This window comes from Protomyctophum bolini (genome assembly GCF_963924005.1).
Source record: "Protomyctophum bolini genome assembly, chromosome: 21".
Lineage (NCBI taxonomy): Eukaryota > Metazoa > Chordata > Actinopteri > Myctophiformes > Myctophidae > Protomyctophum > Protomyctophum bolini.
In genome coordinates this window covers 7,537,828-7,559,167 of record NC_137882.1, presented here as the reverse complement: position 1 = coordinate 7,559,167, position 21,340 = coordinate 7,537,828, and the positions used below count along the sequence as shown (strand labels likewise).

The 21,340-nt window shown below is 42.4% G+C and overlaps 1 protein-coding gene across 1 annotated transcript in view; it reads right to left on the bottom strand.

Annotated features, from left to right (window-relative positions):
• Positions 1 to 3,207: 3,207 nt before the first annotated feature.
• dipk1c (divergent protein kinase domain 1C) overlaps positions 3,208 to 21,340 on the bottom strand; it is a 56,916-nt gene continuing 38,783 nt past the window's right edge. The window contains exons 3-10 of the mRNA XM_080793545.1: positions 18,947 to 19,150; positions 18,563 to 18,616; positions 18,098 to 18,276; positions 17,050 to 17,197; positions 15,130 to 15,300; positions 10,892 to 11,056; positions 5,469 to 5,543; positions 3,208 to 4,810 (exon numbers count right to left, since the gene is read on the bottom strand). Of these exons, the coding sequence (XP_080649671.1) occupies positions 4,589 to 4,810; positions 5,469 to 5,543; positions 10,892 to 11,056; positions 15,130 to 15,300; positions 17,050 to 17,197; positions 18,098 to 18,276; positions 18,563 to 18,616; positions 18,947 to 19,150 (1,218 nt within the window). The 3' untranslated portion in view covers positions 3,208 to 4,588. The remainder of the gene's footprint in view (positions 4,811 to 5,468; positions 5,544 to 10,891; positions 11,057 to 15,129; positions 15,301 to 17,049; positions 17,198 to 18,097; positions 18,277 to 18,562; positions 18,617 to 18,946; positions 19,151 to 21,340) is intronic.

The following is a 21,340-nucleotide window of genomic DNA, read 5'->3' as shown; positions in this document are numbered from 1 at the left end:
GACTGGCTTAGTGAAAATGTAGGCCTATTCTTTCTTTCTTTCTTTCTTTCTTTCTTTCTTTGCAGTAAATGTAGCTTTTCATACCTGTTGCCATGTCGTAGAGCTCTATATAAAAATGGTTGCTGTACGTTCCACAAGGGTATGTTCGGACTGTATTGTTGGGTTATTGGTGGTGCGTAGTGTGTCTGCCGCCTATGCCTTCCGTATTGACGGTGCCGTCACAAGGAAAACCCTGGCTGTTTGTGTCTATATGTCGACTCATGGTCATGCCTCGTGACATCATGTTACATCAATAGGGATGGAGATCCCTGATCCCCTAAAGGGCGAGGTCGCGTGCACGCATCGCCTGGGTGACAGCAGACTGCTGGGCGAGCACTGGCGCTTTGACATGGTGGGGTCAGATCAACATATGGACTGAATTCTGTACTGGAGCGTATCTTGAGTGTACAGGGTTTGATGAGGTCAGATCAACATATGGAATGTCAGAACAGGTCAGCTCCATGGAGATCTAAGGGTGGCAGCGGGGCAGTGTCTTGAGTGTACAGGGTTTGATGAGGGCCCAGGTAGGGCCGGGCCTTCATTTTCGGGCCTGTTGAGAGCTATAGTTTTCGCTTTGCAGGTTTTCATAGTAATCTACGACCTACAGTCGCAACAAACATGGATAATTACTATTAAAACGATTGATGAGTGGATGTCATGATAAGAGTTAAAATTGGTTTGTTCAAGCCTACGTAAGCACCTCATAAATTGTTGTACAGGAAGTACAGGAATACATGATTTGATTTTCATATGAGAATACAAAGAAATTGATTTGTAATTTAGTTTGTGCAATTGTTACCGTACAGGTCCACAATATTTTCATTTAATCTCAACTTTAACCCATAAAACCGTGGCGTGGAGGCATCTGTGTCATTTTAGATGTTTGCGTTGGCTATTCAAAAACAGTAGATATAGTCTATAGCTATATTGCTACAGTGTTTACAAGCCAAATAGTAGCGCATTAATCACAGACATAGATATGGGGTTGGGGCATACATTACTGCTATATAAAACCTTGGTTCACTAGACAGAGATTATTTGGTGAGACTCATATCAATAAATCATTTCTGTATGACTTATCTTGACTTAGGCCTACCGACTACCGTAATATAGATTCAGAAACAACATCTCACCACAATATGAGAAATCCAGAGCATAGTACTTTAATGCTTTCCTTAAAACACTAATTTCCAAAGCGGTCCTCTGTGAAAAGGGGGATTGTTTGTTGCCACAAAATTGTCCAGAATGTCATTGCAGCTGCAGCATTTAAGAGTTTAATTTCCCGGGACAAAGGACACTAATTGGAAACACTAATTATGTTTTGTCACGGTTTATCTTTACAAATTGCTTTTACTTGCGTGAGTGTGTCTCACACACGCGCGCACACACACACACACACACACACACACACACACACACACACACACACACACACACACACACACTGTGTGAGAATTATCAGTGTGAGGAGTATCAGTTTTAGTGCTACAATAATATGCTAACTGTTTTTATGAATACATTTGCCTGTGTGAATGGTGCATAGCCAAATAGGATAGGACTACACTACTCTATGTTAATCATTATGGTGGTATTTGGAGAGCCAATGGATCCAATGTAGTTATTTACTCTCTAACCTACGCACAAACGTACCACCTTTACTCAATATGTTATGAAAATAGATCCCCCAAGGAGGAAGTATAGGCCTACTGATGTTGCTCTGGAGAGGGAAGTCTAGAGCTCTCTGGTGGAGCTGTTGCCCCCGCGACCCGACTACGGATAAGCGGTTGATGATGGGTGGAAGGTCAATTATGATGAGAGTAAGTAGTAGGTCAGAGAGGCTTATTGTCATCCAGAGCGTGGCCGTCTAGACCTAGATGCTAGACCTGGATGCTAGAGATGGATCACTGAGGAGCCTACCATCAGCTCCAGTTAGTCCAGTCCTTACCCCACAAGTTACCACACACACACACACACACACACACACACACACACACACACACACACACACACACACACACACACACACACACACCGTGCTACTAATTCAGTGATTTGGCTGTGCCCACGATCGAACCCATGACCTTGTGGTCAAGAGGCTAGTGCTCTACCTACTAAGCACATGGAAATAACAAGGTTTTGTATGGACAGGGACGATTTAGTTTAGTGGTTGTATGTTATTATTGAATGCCTGTGGTTGAGACATACTGTACAGTATGGGACAACTCACCGCCGGGTCAAATGCTTGGCAGAAGTGAGATCGCAGAGTATTTATTTGAAAAATGACGTGTTTACTGCCGCTTTATACAGCAGTTAACTGCGGTTTCTGGCAAATGCAATCGTTTCAAATCAACCACTGTGTCAACACGCAAACACTATCGGGAAGGGATTTGGAACCTGATCATTTTGTAAATATACTATTTACAGACAGACAGACAGATATAGACAGACAAATGTGTAAGAAAGTTTCTCTTGGTCTAAGAACTTGAACCAAGTCGATCTCTTCCTATATGAACAAGAGTCACTCTGGTCTAGAGGGGCGGGTGCCAGTCGAAAACAGGCGGTGGATCCTATTGGTTCACGTCAACAAATTTGGAGTGATGCCCCTCTGCACTGTTGGTTATCAAGATACTGTACACGGAAGTGGGCTTCCTATGCCAAATTGTCCAATGGGTTTCCCCAGGCTTTCTTTTTCGAAAATGAAAGCCTGGGTATAGAGGCTACCCTATGGGTCCACCCAGAGTCATCCAGCTGTGCACACAGCAAACATTCACACAACCACATGGCTTTGACTGATAAACTGCACTGTACAACAACACAGGAAATCACACTAGGTTTACAGTAGCATGTCTGTCTACACAGGCTCTGCTCCATGATTATATAGAAGGCTTTTGTTCTCAGTCAACCTCTGACTCTAAATCTCCCAATTATGAGGGCTTCATTCTGTCTCCACATGCAGTTCTGACTCTAAATCTCCCAATTATGAGGGCTTCATTCTGTCCCCACAGTTCTGACTCTAAATCTCCCAATTATGAGGGCTTTATTTTGTTCTCGTCAACAAGTGTGCAGTGGTTGGAGGTGGTCTCTTCCATTTAGATTGTTAGACAATTAGTAATTAGTTAGTTGGCATTAGATGTCATTACAGGTTTTTCAAGCAGACAGCCGCCGCTATCTTTATTGTAGTCCGGACATTGTTGCAATTAACCCATGCCATCAGGAGAGGGAAACAATGGACACAGAAGGTACAGTTGCTAGCTTTAAGCACTTTTAGATTCTTTCTTTACATTGTGTTATTGGAGGTGCTTTCTGAGACACATCTGTCTCACATTCTCACAAATAGAAGTCCTATAGTGATGAATTAAAGGTAGAGTAAGTGATTTCACTCAAAAAACGTAGGTTTTCGAAACCTAAGGTTTTTTGACCCCCAGGGGTTAACTGGGGACAGGGAGGAACTCCTTATATGGTAGCACACTCTATAGTAGAGAGGATTATCACAACAAAACAAAAAAAGAAGTGATATTTGAATTAAGTGAAATCACTTACTCTACCTTTAAGGAGAGAAAATGGCAAAGCTGCGATGTGACGATTAGCAACCAAAGGTTAACATGAAACACTAAAGGCTAAAAATTACTTATTTTTACAGCAATATCTTCAGTTCTGGAGTCCAAACATTCAGCTAATTACAAGTGATCATTTCTTTAACCTTTACAAGTGACATTGAAGCACAACATGGGCTGGGTTCCCCACACATACCTCCAGACTGTTCTCCTTGGTTCCTGCATGACAGGAGCAGCCTGGCTTCCAGTTCAACTCAAAGTTCTCTAGAATCCATATCGGTTACCTCACAACACGTGAGGGTGATCCGTTTTTCAACAGCACACACGTTCAGGTGTGTGCACGAGGCTGGATTCCACCCAGTGAGAGTCACGTGTATACCTGGCACCTCCATGGGGGCATGTCCTTTGGAAAACATCTCAGTGGAGCCCAAATGTCAAGCTCTGTGGAGATCAGGTATAGAAGTTTTGAGAGCTCCGGTGGTGCTCTTCCCTCCATAGATCCATTTGGGTTTACACATTCTTACGTATTATAGTGATGGCTTGGGGCTAAATCTGACCACCCATCAACGTTTGACAATTTACAACGGTCCTGGTAATCCTGCCCAAACTGGAATGCAGAAGCACCATACTCTCCCCCAACTCGTAGTAGGCTAGAAACACTTAAAACAAGGCAAGTGTACATGCCTTGGGTGCACCTGCCTTGGCCTCAATGCATGCTCAAGTCTGAAGTGGACTTGAAGTCCACTTCAGCCGACTCAGTACCGCTTAAGTTCCGTACCGATTGCATACAGTTTTTCAGAATGGTTAATCCTCACGTCCTCATTAACAGGTGATGTCACAGGGCGTCTCATTACGTAAATGTTGGCGGATGTTGTCAAATCCGTCCCAACTCATTAACCGGTTGATGTCAACGGCGTGAGAATGCATTATTTTGTTGGAACCGCCACGAGGTCATTCATTGTTCAAAGGTCAAGGGGCTCAGGACGTGAGCGCTTTCAGAAGTTGAGGGCGGTGTGGGTGTGTCCTTTCCCTTCCCGAGCCCCTCCTCCCTGGCTCGAAGCCCCTCCCTCTTGGAGGAGGCGTGTCAGAATGTCCAGGAGGCGCTCGTGGATGTCTTTGCCCCGCCCCCTCTCCTCTCCTCTTTCGTCCGACCCCTTCTTCTCCTCTCCTCCTCTGCCAGCCTCTGAACACTCCTGCACTGCCCTCTGCAGCTCCACCTGGTGGTGACATTAACAGTCAGTTACACCAGGGGACAATACACCGTTCTGTTATAACCAGTAAGACACCTAAGGGCGAGAAGTGACCTTGCCTTGACGGCAGACTGCTGGGCGAGCGCTGGCGCTTTGACATGGGGGGTCAGATCAACATGGAAGGAATTCTGAACTGGCCATAAGGAGCATGTCTTGAGTGTACAGGGTTTGATGAGGTCAGATCAACATATGGAATGTCAGAACAGGTCAGCTCCAGATATGGAGATCTAAGGGTGGTACAGGGTTTGATGAGGGCCAGGCCTTAATTTTCGGGCCTGTTGATAACTCTTTGGGGCGGGCCCGTCTAGAATTTGAATGGACAGGTATCAGTCAAAAGGGAGACATCGAAGAGGAAGGATGGATGGGGAAGGATCAACATATAGACATGGGCATTCCCCTGTATGGGGATTCCATGCTTCATCATAGAAGAGGATAATCCAACATTTATATTAAAATAATGCACATCGCACAGGAACTCATTCATGAACTGGCGTGGTTGAGGGTTCTATTCCCTGTCTGCAGGGAATATAACTGACAAAACGTGTACAGATGCAGGGGATATTCATTGAATTATATATTTCCAATTCTAATAGCTGTGTTATTCAATGAAGAGATTAAGCTATACCTGGAGAGGGAGGCCTGCCTTGGCCCCCAACAGAGTAGGAGAAAACCACGACCTGAAGATCTTCTCACATATAACCTGAGGAGAGGAGAGTAGAGGAGAGCATAAACAGTAGGAGAAAACCATGACCTGAAGATCTTCTCACATATAACCTGAGGAGAGGAGAGGAGAGGAGAGCATAAACAGTAGGAGAAAACCACGACCTGAAGATCTTCTCACATATAACCTGAGGAGAGGAGAGCAGAGGAGAGCATAAACAGTAGGAGAAAACCACGACCTGAAGATCTTCTCACATATAACCTGAGGAGAGGAGAGTAGAGGAGAGCATAAACAGTAGGAGAAAACCATGACCTGAAGATCTTCTCACATATAACCTGAGGAGAGGAGAGGAGAGGAGAGCATAAACAGTAGGAGAAAACCACGACCTGAAGATCTTCTCACATATAACCTGAGGAGAGGAGAGCAGAGGAGAGCATAAACAGTAGGAGAAAACCACGACCTGAAGATCTTCTCACATATAACCTGAGGAGAGGAGAGCAGAGGAGAGCATAAACAGTAGGAGAAAACCACGACCTGAAGATCTTCTCACATATAACCTGAGGAGAGGAGAGCAGAGGAGAGCATAAACAGTAGGAGAAAACAATGACCTGAAGATCTTCTCACATATAACCTGAGGAGAGGAGAGGAGAGGAGAGCATAAACAGTAGGAGAAAACAATGACCTGAAGATCTTCTCACATATAACCTGAGGAGAGGAGAGGAGAGGAGAGCATAAACAGTAGGAGAAAACAATGACCTGAAGATCTTCTCACATATAACCTGAGGAGAGGAGAGGAGAGCATAAACAGTAGGAGAAAACCATGACCTGAAGATCTTCTCACATATAACCTGAGGAGAGGAGAGGAGAGGAGAGCATAAACAGTAGGAGAAAACCATGACCTGAAGATCTTCTCACATATAACCTGAGGAGAGGTGAGGAGAGGAGAGCATAAACACCCACATAAAAACCCACATGCTTGCATAGTTGCATACATACAATCGACCATGCAGAAATGTCCAAAGTCAGATTTTATATGGCTCCTTCCTAAAATGTATTATTTACAGTATATATCCCGCCAGTATAGTCATGTGAAATTCATATATTGAAGTTTGCTTTTAATCTGGGCAGATAAACTGCTTCTCAATAAACCCATCAATTTTATCTAGGCCTACATTTTTGTAGTGACCTTTTCGCACCTGGTTATGGCTTCACTGCAGCCATTAGAACAAAATACATTGTATTGGACTGTAAACATAGTTGCAATGCAATGCATGCATGAGGAAAAATTACCAAATTAATTTGGTTTTGTTCACAGTGCAGATGAGTGTCTTAATCACACTTGACTACACTGCCAACAAAAGACCATTGATATTGTCTTTGTGATGGTCCTGATGACTGGTCCACAGTATGACAGATGCAGTTGTCCCCTAAAGTATTTTCATATTTTCAAAAACGGCCCCCTTTGAAAAAAAAGTCTGGACACCCATGGTGCTTCCATTCTATGTGGACATACAATGGAGAGGTCACCACAGGTCACCAGTGGTTAGCAGAGGTTACAAGGGCTCACTAGACTAGAGGTCATGATCATTATGTGCAAGTAATGAGGTGACACCAACGTGAACCCTCAGATGGAATGGATCGAGAGCAAACAGAACATCAACAGTTCCTCTCTGGTCTTCTCTTGTCCTTCCTTCTTCTCTACTCTTCTCTCCTTCTCTTTCTTCTGTTTCATGCCTCATTTGTTTCTTCTTTCCTTTCATCTTAAATCTCTCCTCCACTCCCCCTTTTCTCTCCTGCGCTATTCATCTACCAGCCCATATTTCTTGAACCGTAGGTCGTGTGATCAAAATATTTTCCCCCATGCATGGATTTTTTTTCGTTTTGCTTTTTGCCTTTATTGATAGATAGTTAGATAATTAGTGAAGACAGACAGGAAAGTGGGAGGGAGAGAAAGGGAGAGACATGCAGCAAAGGTCGTCATGGACGGGACTCGAACACGCGACACGCTGTCAGGCCAGAGCCTATTATGTGGCATGCGTCTGGACCACTTGGCCATTCCTTGGATCCTGACGCAACTCCACATATCTAAGGCCCCGGGTCCATTTGTACCAGACTTGATTTTACGCCATTTCACGCTTTTCTTCAAAACACACTTTTTGCTACTACCTGCTCCATAATAAAATGTAACAATTACATTGCAATCGAACTGAATTCAAGCCACTTGAAATACCGATCGGTCTTTCCCAAAGACGGAGCCATATTCGGACGTTAAACGTATATACAACCACACCACGGAATATAGCATCGGAGACACATCCGTGTGACCAGGTCATCGGTGACATGTGATACCACGTCCAACCTAACCGCCCAGTGATGAGACTCTTATCTATATATGCAGTCTCTATCTTCATGGCGATGATGGTAGCGGAGGCCTGCGGAGCTTGGGTTACGCTCATTGTTTCCGTTTGGTGGACAGGAGGATGACAGCGTCACACTGACTGCGATGACAACTGACCTGCTCTCATTACTATTGTGTCTCACCTGTGGAGGATACGGAGCCTCTGTTGACCGCATTTTACTACTTACTGTGTAAACATTTCTCGTTGTAATAGTTCTGACACGTATGCTCTAAAGGTAATACAACAATCTCAGCAGTGAAGGGGGGTTGATTAAAATGCGGGTTACGCGTGTAAAACAGTCAAACTGTTTTAACACATTAACCTTATGCTTCTTATTAATTTTAATAATGACAATAATAATAATAATAATAATAATAATAATATATGTTTTATCTACAATGTACTTTACATTATCTTTACAAATCACAAAGTAGTTACAATAATGTGCATGTCAAAAACAGTATACAAATGACACAAAACTGTACATATACCAAAAAAACAATAGCATTTAAAACGTGCCTTTCCAAATAAAAATAAAATTACAGTTCATCCCCCGAATGTCTTTAGTTTTACATGAATTACTTTTATATTAATTACAATATAATGTAATGTAATTCAGTGTGACAAAATGTAGGGTGGGGACAGTGTAAATGTCATGACGACTGGGCAAATGCATGGTCACATACAGCAAAGTTTTTGAAAAGAGGCAAGCGCATGCACAACTCCTTTACTGTCTCAATCTCTTGGAGCATTTTACGGGTGCAGGGTCAGGAAACTCTTTAGAAGAAGGAGAATACCAACACTCACGGAGTCCTTTAAGGCACTTTATTGTTTCATCTTTGAGCGTTGAAAAATCATTTTTCAACGCTGACGAAGGCCCTTGGCCGAAACGCGTCCGTTGTGTTGCTGCTTGCAGCTTACCTTTCCCTTGTAAAGATGAAACAATGAAGTGCCTTAAAGGACTCTGTGAGTGCTACTATTCTCCTTCACATAACAGCAAAGAAAATTAAATGCTACAGACTAAATAATTGGATTCATGGATTTGGGTACGCTGTGATAATTGTTAAACAACATGTAAGGTCAGAGTAAATGTCACGAACGCTCGTCAACTAACGGCGGGGTAAATGGTCACGTAATTAGAGACAAAGAAGCACTATTAATAGCTACAATTTAATGAATCAGTCGACAGCATAAATGAGGCCACTTTGAAAACTGTCAGCTCTACGGCAAAACCAAGACGTCCTTTATTCTCACCATTCTGAGAAATTCAGTTTAGTTTAATTTAGTTTCTTATATAATTTTACCCATGACGATTAATTGTTGCACAGATAATTGAGATTAACGATGTAATTTGAGGCTTTGGCGTTGTTACATTAATTAGAACATTTCTGTGTTGCTTTTAGGCTTCGTAAAAACTCAGAGGGTAGATATTCACAAATAACACTAATACAAATGAATTACTGACTATTTATATTAACTATACTTTCTAAAAGATGTAAAAATAGCAGAAATATTCTACAATATATCTACACAAATATATACAATAACGGCTATTTATGATATTTTTTCAAACATATTTGAAAATATATGAACACTGAAACGGTCATGACAATTATGCAAAATAATATGTAATAATTGTGACAGTGACGCTAGATGTTAGAGCGTGTTCAAATGTCTGAGTCACTTTTTTTTTTGCCGTGGACCCCCTCATCTGAATTTTTTTTGTAAAAATACTGTCAAGAAAAAAATATAGCAGATGTTCAAGAGCTTGCCTTGTACTATTTTTTCTTATATCCAACATGTAAAATATGTATAAAGTGGTTAATTTGTTATGCTGTTTTAACAAATTTAGCTGTGGACCCCCTGGAATCCCCCCACTTTATGAGCCAATAGTGTACAGTATATGGTGGTTGGAACAACTTCAAATAGGAATTAAAAAACCGTTTTGTCGGAAACACAAAATAAATAATGATGCGTGTATATTTATAAAGCGAACCATATGTGAAGTAATTGTACATAATATAATTAATAAGTGAGTTAATTTAAATAGTTATAAATGAGTTCTACTGGTATGAATATTGAGGTCATTAAATTAACAGGATGTGAACCGCAGGATTCAAACAATTAAAGTAGATACAATTTTAGATCAATTATAGTATGTGTTCCTATAGTGCACGCATGTTTAAATGTGAGCATACCTACAGTAACACATCCGTGTAAATATGTAAAATATACCACTGCTGGTACGAGCGTGCCTCATAATGCCGTCATCGTGAACAGATCATAATCATTCCACAATGCGCTAGGTGGTGATTTGCAAAAAGAAAACAACCAGTAATTGAGTGTTGAAGATATGTATTTTTTTTAAGAGGGCATATAATAAGACAATGTTCTAGCAGACACTGTATACAAAGGGTTATCAGTGTGACCTCAACTCCTACTAAGTTAAAACAAAACACCACATCGATTGATTGTTATAGGTTTTCCCCAAGACTACTTTTATAGTAAGTTAATTAATTAAACAAGTCTAGTGCTTTTTCCCCCCCGGTCTCGTCCTCAAAGTAGCAGCTTTTGTTTTGACCTGTGCTTTAACCCATTCTGAACGGGAACCCGTTTTGGTGTTGGCATCATGTTATGCTTTAGCTATTGAAAAATAGCAGATCTACAAGCTCATAGCGCGCCACAGAGTGGCGCGGTACGAGCTTGTAGGTCTGCTATTTTTGAAAAATCGAAGAACGACTTGACATTTTTTTTAATCTGATCTCAGGTCAGAATGGGTTCATCAGACCAGTGTGTTGTCCAGTGGAAACCTCGTATGAATCTGATCTCAGGTCAGAATGGGTTAATTTGAAATGTACCCAAAATGTCACCGTGCAATCAAAGGTGTTGCATACATGACTCAAGGAAATAAGGAAATTAACACTCTATTTTACCGTCTACTACAGTAAATCCATAAAGGCATGCATGCATGTTGCTAGCAGTATATACCTGCAGGTTGGTGTTGGAGCGCTGGGGGCTGCACCTGCTCTTCACTCGGTCACACCTGGACACACAGTCGAAGAAGTTACAGTCCTCGTCACTGGTGCAGTTCTGGTCCAAGATGTCTCTCATCTTGGGCTCAAAGAACGCCATGTCCACATCTATAGCCACCACCTGAGGGGAGAGAGAGAGAGAGAGAGAGAGAGATAAAGAGAGAGAGAGAGAGACGTTCATGTTACTCAGTTTCATTTTGAATAATTTGAATGACAAATATTGTATACTTTTGACTCCACTACGTTTGTAGAAAGATGAAGATTGAATTCATGAATTAACCACCTAAGCACTATTTCAATATTGACAATTTTTGAAAATTTCCAGACAATATTTGAATTTTGGGGGAGAAATGGCATCATTTTAAGTCAAGTATCCTTGACAGAGTTTGACACTTTAACATATAGTTGAGTCATATTTGACCAGGATACCATACGTTCACTCAAGTAAGTTGAGTACTTTGTCCACCACGGGATATAGATTTGTGATTTTTAAACAAAGCAGAGCGACAGTAATGAGTACGTAACGCCAGGGAACAATTTCGGTTTAGAGGAGCTGAGAAAATTATAAAGACTTTGGGGAGCAGAGGGTAAATTAGTGTTAACGGCTTGGATAGAACAGACACTCTGCTTGTTTTTGTAGTCCGTATCAGCCGCTGTCATGATGGTTTATATGAGCTGAAACACAATCACACAGACGCTTTAGCACTGCCATTTAGCAACTCAACACACGTGCACACACACGCACGCACGCATGTACACACACGCACAGTCGCACACGCACGCACGGTCCAAAGCTAATCTGTCTTTGACATTAAAGCTTTCAGTAACAATCACTTGACAATTAGAGGAAAATTGAGAGTTTTACAAAAAAGCAAATAACTTATTTCATTTGGCAGCGTGCCGTGGGAGCAAAATGTTTGGCGTTAGCGCTGACTGCAGAATGAACTTCAGCTGGCAGAGACCAGAGCCTAAATTATCGTCGTCACAGTACGATTTTAGCATACTGATTATGTTAGTGAACGACAGTATAGATTTCCTTAGACACTGCACTTTAGTACAATTCTGATGTACTTTGACTTTGCTAGGGTATGCTCATTTCTCAATGTTTTAGTCCTTTTAGAGGCAAATGTATACTTTTTACTCCACTACAAGTGTTTGACAACTTTAGATACAAGTTTGTGTGGTATTGATAAAACATCTTTGAGAACTTCTTCACCACTGTGTGTACTGAACTTTATAGACTACAAGACTTCAGCCTTTATTGGCGCTCTTACTGTATGCTCTCAGCATGGTGATTTTAGCGTTTCGCTCATTAAACATGCAAAGATATTCAGTAAATGCACAACTCGGTTTGTTATGCCTCTGCCAGCGCTGTAAAATTTGATCACTCGGTATGTCAAATATGTATGGTATAAAAGGCCCTCAAGCCTGAAGAAGTTTGCCAGAATACAATTAATGTTTAGTGTTTGCCAGCCATGCATGTACAAGCATTGTTAATTTTTTTTGAATATTCACTGTTTTACGACCACAAAACGTGGCAAATCTTTCCTGCAAAACATTTTCGTTCAAAATACAAACCGTTCATTTTCATTTTCATTCAACTCAGAAACAGGGATAACTTCTTACAAAATAAGCTCACACAAATGGCATTATGTCATTATAGGAAAGACATGCAGCAAAACACTATATTATGTAATAATAAGATATTACTAAAATGTTGTCAAGAAGCCTGACCTGCAACAACTGACAACGTATGACAATGTGACACGCTGTGAGCTTATAGACCAGGCTTTTTTCACAATATATTTGGTGTATAGAGAGACAAAGAGGGGCCAAAGGAACCCCGATCAATGAAATATAGAACACTTTAACCTAGGGTTGTCCCGATCCGATCACGTGATTGGACATTGGGACCGATCACGTCACTTTTCAAATGATCGGAATCGGATCGGGACATCCCTAGTCCTATCAATATTATATCCATGTCATGATATTGGACTGGATATTGTCTGTGATTTTGGATATTGTACTATTGTTATATGGCATAAACGTGTATACGGTATATATAAATCGGCAGATACTCAAAATCAAATGATCGGAATCAGATCTGGAGGAAAAAAACATGATCGGGATTCGGGACATCCCTACTTCATACCCTATTTACCTGTATTTCATCTAAACATTATGACATGCCCAGAAAAGTGATGCTAGGGGTCACGCTGTTAATGTTCTGAATGTATATAAAGATATATGGACCAAAGCATAGCCAGTGCATTTAAGCCTTTATAAGAGCATCTATTGTGCAGGTGTGACGTCTCAGCTTTCTAACCAACCTTAACTCCAGCATGAATCAACTCTTTGACTGAAACTGTATCTTTAGTTTTTTTGCTTCCAGCAGACAAACAATATACAGTACAGTAGCACTGGGCTGTTAAATTATGCATTTATCATTGCTCTTTGTTCAATATTATCGATTGACTCCTCCAGAGCTTTTCATCTCCAAAACTACTAAGCTCAGCTGCTTCTGGGACGGCTTCTTCTATTTCAGTCGATTATTATCACCCAGACGATCTCTTTGATGTTTCTGTGTTAAAATGCTGCCGCTTTCCTTTATCTGGTTTTCTGAAAACACTGCTCTGTGGAACAAAAGCCTGTGTGTGTCTGTAGCTCAGACACGTATAGACAGAGCGCAGACTTATACGCCAGTTACCTCCAGTTTACTTATTTGAGTGAAAAGGTGTTTGATAGTATGCGCAAGAGGGGTGCTAGGCGCTACTTATATAGCAATATTTACGTAAGTGTGTGTCTTGTTAACACGTTTCTCCTGCCTGTTGCCTATACTTGCCTTCCTATTATTTCTGCAATTCAGAGGGAATGGCCTTGTAAAGACCCAATAATCACAGCATGGGGAGGAGAGCCCAGGGCGTTCACGCTCCTGCTAGCTACATGATACATAATGCCGACATGACACGCACACACACCGACGCACGGCACGCACCATAATTCATTCCATATTTTGAGCAGGGTCTGTCTCAATGTATATTTCTGCCTCTTGTCAGTTATACACTGCTTCTTCTAAACGGTAGCAGGGTACAGTAAGTGATATTATTTGTCAAAACAAATTTTGTAAAAAAAAAGAAAAAAGGTTAAAGCACTGTATTTTGATAGTAATCATTATATAGAGTTCAGTAACAAGAGTGCATGCATGGCAAATGGCTATGTGAAAGATAAAATAATAATTTGGAAGATGGTCTGAAGTAATGTAAAGTGATTTAAACATGCTTCAGCATCTAAAATGTCATTTCTGCAATTGCTACAAATTGCTACAAAACCTGTGTAAATCACACCCGTGTGAAGTGAGGGGCGCGCTCTTGTCAATGGCATTTAATGTTTGTGTTACGCAATGTTTGCACAAAACACTCAAAATTGTCCATTCATTGTCAATGGCATTTAATGTTTGTGTTTGGACAACATTTGGGTTACACACACCAACAGCTGGACATAGGAGTTGATTTTGGGTCTGCAAGTTCAAATCTTAGCTAATTTAACATTGACTATTTAGGCACTCATGCACTACAAACTCTTCCTGTATTCACCTGTCAGGTCTGGTTTGCTTTGCCATAATGAGTGATTTAAGATACACTGTTATGTGGCTAGTGAAGCAGGTGCATGCAGGTATAATTGAGTGCAGCTGCAGCTGGTCATGGCTGAAACTGGAGACCAAAGCTGAGGTTAAAAGGACAACAGCTTATCTTTGTGGTCGGGTGGAAACCTTGTCCGTCCAAAGAAATAACCTGTTTTCCAATGGATCAAATGTTTTTTTAAAACAAAATGTAGTTTATAAAAGCTCACAGTCACACTTACTGTAACAACCTGGCGTCCCTATTTTGGCCATGTGATTAACTTAAAGGCAAAACGTTTCAAAACATTTCCAACCGGGGCGCCCGCTGGCCTATAGTTGTCCAGGTACATGACACGTGTTCAAGTCCCGTTCACGACGACCTTTGCTGCATGTCTCTCCACTTCTCTCTCTCCCTCTTCCCTATCCATCTTCACCTGATACTATCAATGAAGGCAGAAAAGCCTTATATATATATATATATATCTTAAACAAAAACCAAACAAAAAAACCCATTTCAAACCAAAAATAGCCAAGCTACGCTCGCACGTTACATGACATGACATTGGTCTCACCGTCAGGTCCTTCCTGATGGCAAAGTTCTCAGGCTTGACGTCACACAGGTGCAGGCGGTGAGTGAAGTCCTGGTCAAAGTGCTGCACCATGTGCAGGAAACTGAGAGCGATGCGATGCACCAGGTCCCTGCTGGTCCACCTGGACCCCGACCCCGACCACACGCCCCCTGTCTGGAGAAACCACAGTACAGTACAGTACAGTTAGACCCCGACCACACACCCCCTGTCTGGAGAAACCACAGTACAGTACAGTCAGACCCCGACCACACACCCCCTGTCTGGAGCAACCACAGTACAGTACAGTTAGACCCCGACCACACACCCCCTGTCTGGAGAAACCACAGTACAGTACAGTACAGTACAGTTAGACCCCGACCACACACCCCCTGTCTGGAGCAACCACAGTAGAGTCAGACCCCGACCACACACCCCCTGTCTGGAGCAACCACAGTACAGTACAGTACAGTACAGTACAGTTAGACCCCGACCACACACCCCCTGTCTGGAGCAACCACAGTACAGTACAGTTAGACCCCGACCACACACCCCCTGTCTGGAGAAACCACAGTACAGTACAGTCAGACCCCGACCACACACCCCCTGTCTGGAGAAACCACAGTACAGTACGGTTAGACCCCGACCACACACCCCCTGTCTGGAGAAACCACAGTACAGTATACAGTCAGACCCCGACCACACGCCCCCTGTCTGGAGAAACCACAGCACAGTACAGTCAGACCCCGACCACACGCCCCCTGTCTGGAGAAACCACAGCACAGTACAGTCAGACCCCGACTACACACCCCCTGTCTGGAGCAACCACAGTACAGTACAGTCAGACCCCGACCACACACCCCCTGTCTGGAGCAACCACAGTACAGTACAGTTAAACCACAGTAGAGTTGATCCATTGAGACCTGCTGAGGCCCATTTTACAAATGCCTTTCTAAATCACTAGTTCTCAGACTTTCAAGAGTGCACATCTGCACAAGTTGTCAAAGGTTCAATTCCAGGACTCATCCATGTGTCATAGTGGGAGTCTATAGGTGAAACATGACCTTTGACACAATCTCGACCGGGAGACTAAATACAACCTTTTGTATTACAAAAGTTATATTGTAATACAAACTGAATTAAAAAAAGTATATATATACATGTTTTACAAAAACAATTATAAAGAATAAAAAATGAATAGCTTAACTGAAACTAACTAAAATCATAGAGGAAATATCCTTACTTTTAAAAATAGAGAAATAGAAGCACTGCAGGGATCGGGCTTTTTTTTTAGTTAGTTTAGTTTATTTTATTTATCTCATACAGTTGAACATTGAGAATGAGGGTTACACAATTACAGTTTGACTGAAAAGGTTTGGGCTGAAGCCGAAGCTTATTATGCCCACCTTATTAATGATTCAAATAATAAAAGGGAAAAGAAGATGGTGATACAGGCAGAACTACAAACTACAAAAAAGGCTTTTTTCTTCCCCAAGTTGTACCGCTTAATTCCCTAAGGGTGCAGACTTGCAAAGAAAAGAATCCAACGCACTTGGAAAAAATCCAACGCACATCTTCAGTGAAAAAATATAAAAGGTTTATTGATGAGCAAGGCAACGGTCTTCGTCAGGGTCTATCTCAAAGAGATCTCATTTACGCCCTTAGGGAATTAAGCAGTACAACTTGGCGTAGAAAAAAAAGGCTTTTTTTTGTTCCTTACTTTTAGTCTGCCAGTTTAAGCCCTATCTTGTAAAACATCTACAAGCTCGCAGCGTGTTGTGATGGGACACGTTGCGTCCCTGTGAAATAACCCATTTGATAATAAAAAAACAAAACCATCAAAGACTTAATTGTTTAAGTAAACTAGCAACCTCACTTTGTCAAATGATCGACGAAAACTAAACTAAAAATAAAAGCTATAAAAACCTTGGCCTGGAGCCCAGGGATGGACACCTCGTCCAGAGAGAAGATGTTCTGGTCCCAGGCGTGTCCTGCAGACAGATACTCCACAGCATAGAAGTGACCACATGTGCCCAACACCTTGGCTACATGGACGCTAAGGTCCTGTAGCACCCTGGAGGAGGGGAGAGGGCATAGATATAAAACAAAATACCCTATTGGCCTGAATATAACACTAAAAACGGGGTCGTATTATAATCGGGGACTAGACTATTTGACATTCAATGTTCTTTTTCCACAAATGAGTCTTGCAAAATGGGGGTCGTCTTATAACCAGAGTGGTCTTATATTCGGGACAATACGGGTATATAACATATGCCTTATTGGCCACTGCAGTTCATAGATAGAGCGTAGTAATTTCTCTATGGAGAATAACATGGGGTCATCTTAAAATCGTTTAATGCAAGCATTGTGGTCCAAAAATAAACAAGCTGTCTCTGCGTTTATTGCGACAGTCAGTCACTCATATATGATACAGTCTGTTTCTATAGCGACAATGCAACTACGGTAATTCAGTAGCAGTAACAATAGCGTTGTCTCTCCGTCGGTTGATTCTTCATATCCATATGAATGTAACGGCCCGGGATGACATGTTTATTTTTCAAACACAGTACTTATATGAGGCCATCTAAAATCCCCCTATGGGGAATACAATGCAAATAAAAAGTACAGGATTTGCACCCTCTACCGATATTGACGTCAGACACAGTGTTCTATGGGAGCGACGTGAGGAGCTGGTATCAGTAGCCTGCAGACTCTCTCTTTCCCCCGAGCTTTTCCCAGGTGGGTATAGTTTTTAAGTCTGGTTTAGGCATACATGTATATATTTGGTTATGGGTTAGGCATAGTGTTTGTGAGGTTAGGTTTAGGCCTCGTTTTTTGTGAGGTTAGGATTAGTTTTACTGGGAAAAACAACAAAGAAAGAGGGAGTCCCGCTGATTGACCGTCCGTCCCTCCCTCCCTCCTACGTCCGTCCGTCTGTCTGTCCCTCCCTCCCTCCCTCCCTCCCTCCTACCTTAGGAAGGTGTATTCTTCTTGTTGCAGCAGGCTCCACAGAGAGGCCAGCTCAGCTCGGCTGTAGGTCTTGTCCTTCTTCAGTTTGTGGCCCCACAGTTTGGCCAGTGAGCTGTTCTCTCTGCCCCCTGCTCCTTCCTCATCCTCCTCTTCCTCGGCCAAGCCCAGAGAGTTCCTCACCTCACACCAGAGAACACACACACACACACACACACGCACACGCACACACACACACACACACACACACACACACACTGTAAAACTCTACTGCTCTCTACTCTGCCCTATTTATACTGTATTTGAATATCTCACACTCGCAGCACATCACTTTGCTACTGTAAGTACATTGATATTTTGCACTTGTTTTACTCAAGTACAATTTTAAATGCAGGACGTTTACTCGTTGTATAGAGTATTTTTTACTTGAGTAAAAAGAAGAAGAAATCACATTGTCATGTGTACTCACCTCCAGGGTTGCATAGAACACCACATCCATAGGAGACAGGTCCTCTGCGGTGTCCTGCAGGAGGGAAATCGTTCATTTGAAGCTGCAATCAATAACTTTTCTTTAATTACAGCTGTGAATTTTGTACCTTTTCTGTTTTGTATGTTTCTGTCTCTAATAGACCCCACGGTGTGGTTATAATATTCAAATATGTCTTAGTTCCCTGTTGTATTTTTGGGTTTCTTCCTGAAAGCTGAAAGCCTTTGAGTCAAAGATGTTATTTGGAAACCCTAAGGATCATAAAAAAGAAAACTTGAACGATTACTATTGCGATTACTATTGCAATTTCTTTTGCGTCAGGCTTAGATTGACTGGCCTATGTGGTGGACGTCGGTGGTGGTATACCTGGTAGTCCAGTATTCCCAGTGGCTCGTATAAGGAGAAGTTCTCCAGCTTGGACTTGAGGATGATGGGAAGGTCTCTCCATCGAGCTTCTATCACCTTCTTCCCGTTCTCATAGTAGAGACAGCGCTTGTACTGGACCAGACCTCGCACACACAGGTCCTCGCACAGGTCCCCGGTCACCGCCCCCTCGCCGTACTCCGTGCACTGCCATGACATGAGATATAAGATAAGAAGCCTTATTGTTGGGTACATGCACGCAGAATAACTACTTCTGCCTGGGCCTCTTCCGACTTCCAGGTGAAAAACAAAGAAGGGGGTTGGCATAGTGATTATCAATTTCATAATCATTTCAATAACCCCCACTTTGATCTGCATTACTTCATTTTGCCCTATATTAGCCAATTGATCACACCTGATCACCCCCCCCCCCCCCCCCCCCAACGGGCACTGTTCTAGTAACACATAATTCAGTGACGTTTCCAATTGAATCATTCATTTCACCTTCGCTGTGTAAAATGAGAAACATTACCCGACATGTCATTGAGCTCCGAAATGGACGCACGCACACACACACACACACACACACACACACACACACACACACACACACACACACACACACACACACACAGGATTTGATTGTATGAGCTCAAGTGTACCTGGGAAAGGTGTGTTTTTTGTGTGTGTGCGTGTGTGTTTGACAGAGAGAGTTGATGATGTGTGGGGTTAGCAGTGTTATGCTCAGGGATTAGCTGTGTAATCCAACATTCCAGCCGACAGCATCAGTCAGCAGCCTGTGTGAACTTGACACTAACGCACACTGAATATAAAGCACTCTCGCTGGCTATATATGCACCTGCCAAAAATGCTAATAAACAGCTTAACATTTTCCAAGGTAATACTGAATCAATGCCAATAACCTTCAAATACCTGTCCGTCTGTCTTTTTCCTTTGTTAAATATTTGTAGCCAATTATTTTTTACTCCAGTTTATTAGTTATGCCAATTAACCCTCTCCACACATTTCTGTGTTGCCACTCCTGTTGTATCCCACTGGCTCACCTGCCAGTGAGGAACCCCTACCGGGAGGACGTACTGTTGTATCCTACTGGCTCACCTGCCAGTGAGGAGCCCCCACTGGGAGGACGTACTGTTGTACCGTACTGGTTCACCAGCCAGTGAGGAGCCCCCACCGGGAGGACGTACTGTTGTACCCACCTCCATCCTACTCCTCCCGCTCCTCACCCCCAAACACATTTTCTAGATCAGACTGATTAAGATGGGCCTCCACTTTGATTTCCCTTGTGGTTTCTACTTTCTGGAGTGAATCAAGAAACCCAGGTTATTACTTGAATCAAACCAATGCTATATATATGCGCACACTTCAATCCAGTCTCACTAATACAAAACCACTGCGTGCGTGTCCTTTGCGTGTCACGTAGCAGCGCTGTGGACATAAAGTATCGCAGAGGACCTGAGGGAGTGTGATGCCCGGCGTCAACCTGTCTGACAGACAGGTTGTCCAGAATCCTAGTGCCGACTGTTATGCCCATATATAGGCATACACAGAGATCCACCCAATAACGCTCCAATTTAGTTCCTTTCGTACACTCTCTGAATTTAAATTAACACAAAGTATTTTACTGTGCAGAGAGCATTCATCTGTGATATGCTGGTTAAGAGTGTGTTCTTGGAGCAGTAAATCCTCTTATGAATCCCATTGCATCATGTGTCCATAAGCCACAGGGAGCCAGAGCTCACGTCAGCTCACCTGCCAAGGGTGTCTGCTTCGATTCATGTCATCACGCAAGAGTGCAGGACTGGAGTTTAGCTAGTCATTTATGGCAGTGGCGCTGCCTGGTGCCAAAGATCACTGGGGTGGGCGCCTTGTCTGTTTGGAGGTAGTCCAACGATCATGAACGGTTCTGGACATTATGCAAAGAAAGTCTTAAAGTCTGGGACAAAAAAATGCTCTGAAGTTAAAAAAAAAAGAAAAAAAAGTAAGTCTAAGCTTGCCAAATGCTTCAATATGGATCTCAAAACCCACCATGTGAAGCTCAAACTAAAACAGTGCAACGACACACTCATTACAGACAAGCTGGATGTGGCTAATCAAAATCACTCTGATAATAAAAGAGCACTTACAGGTGGCTTCAACTCGGAACTGGCCCCTGAAAAAAGGTCAAAACCTCTGTGGGAACAGGCCTGTACCAACATGCCGTCATTCACATAATTTTGCTTGATGTTCGTTCATTCATTCATTAATACATTGCACTCCAGTAATACACATTGCTAGTGCAGTCGTCATTCATGGTGTGTAGACACCATTTCAGAAAGCGTGCCCGTTCAGAGCAGACCAGTTCTGACGTGATGAACCACTCATCCGTCCAATCAA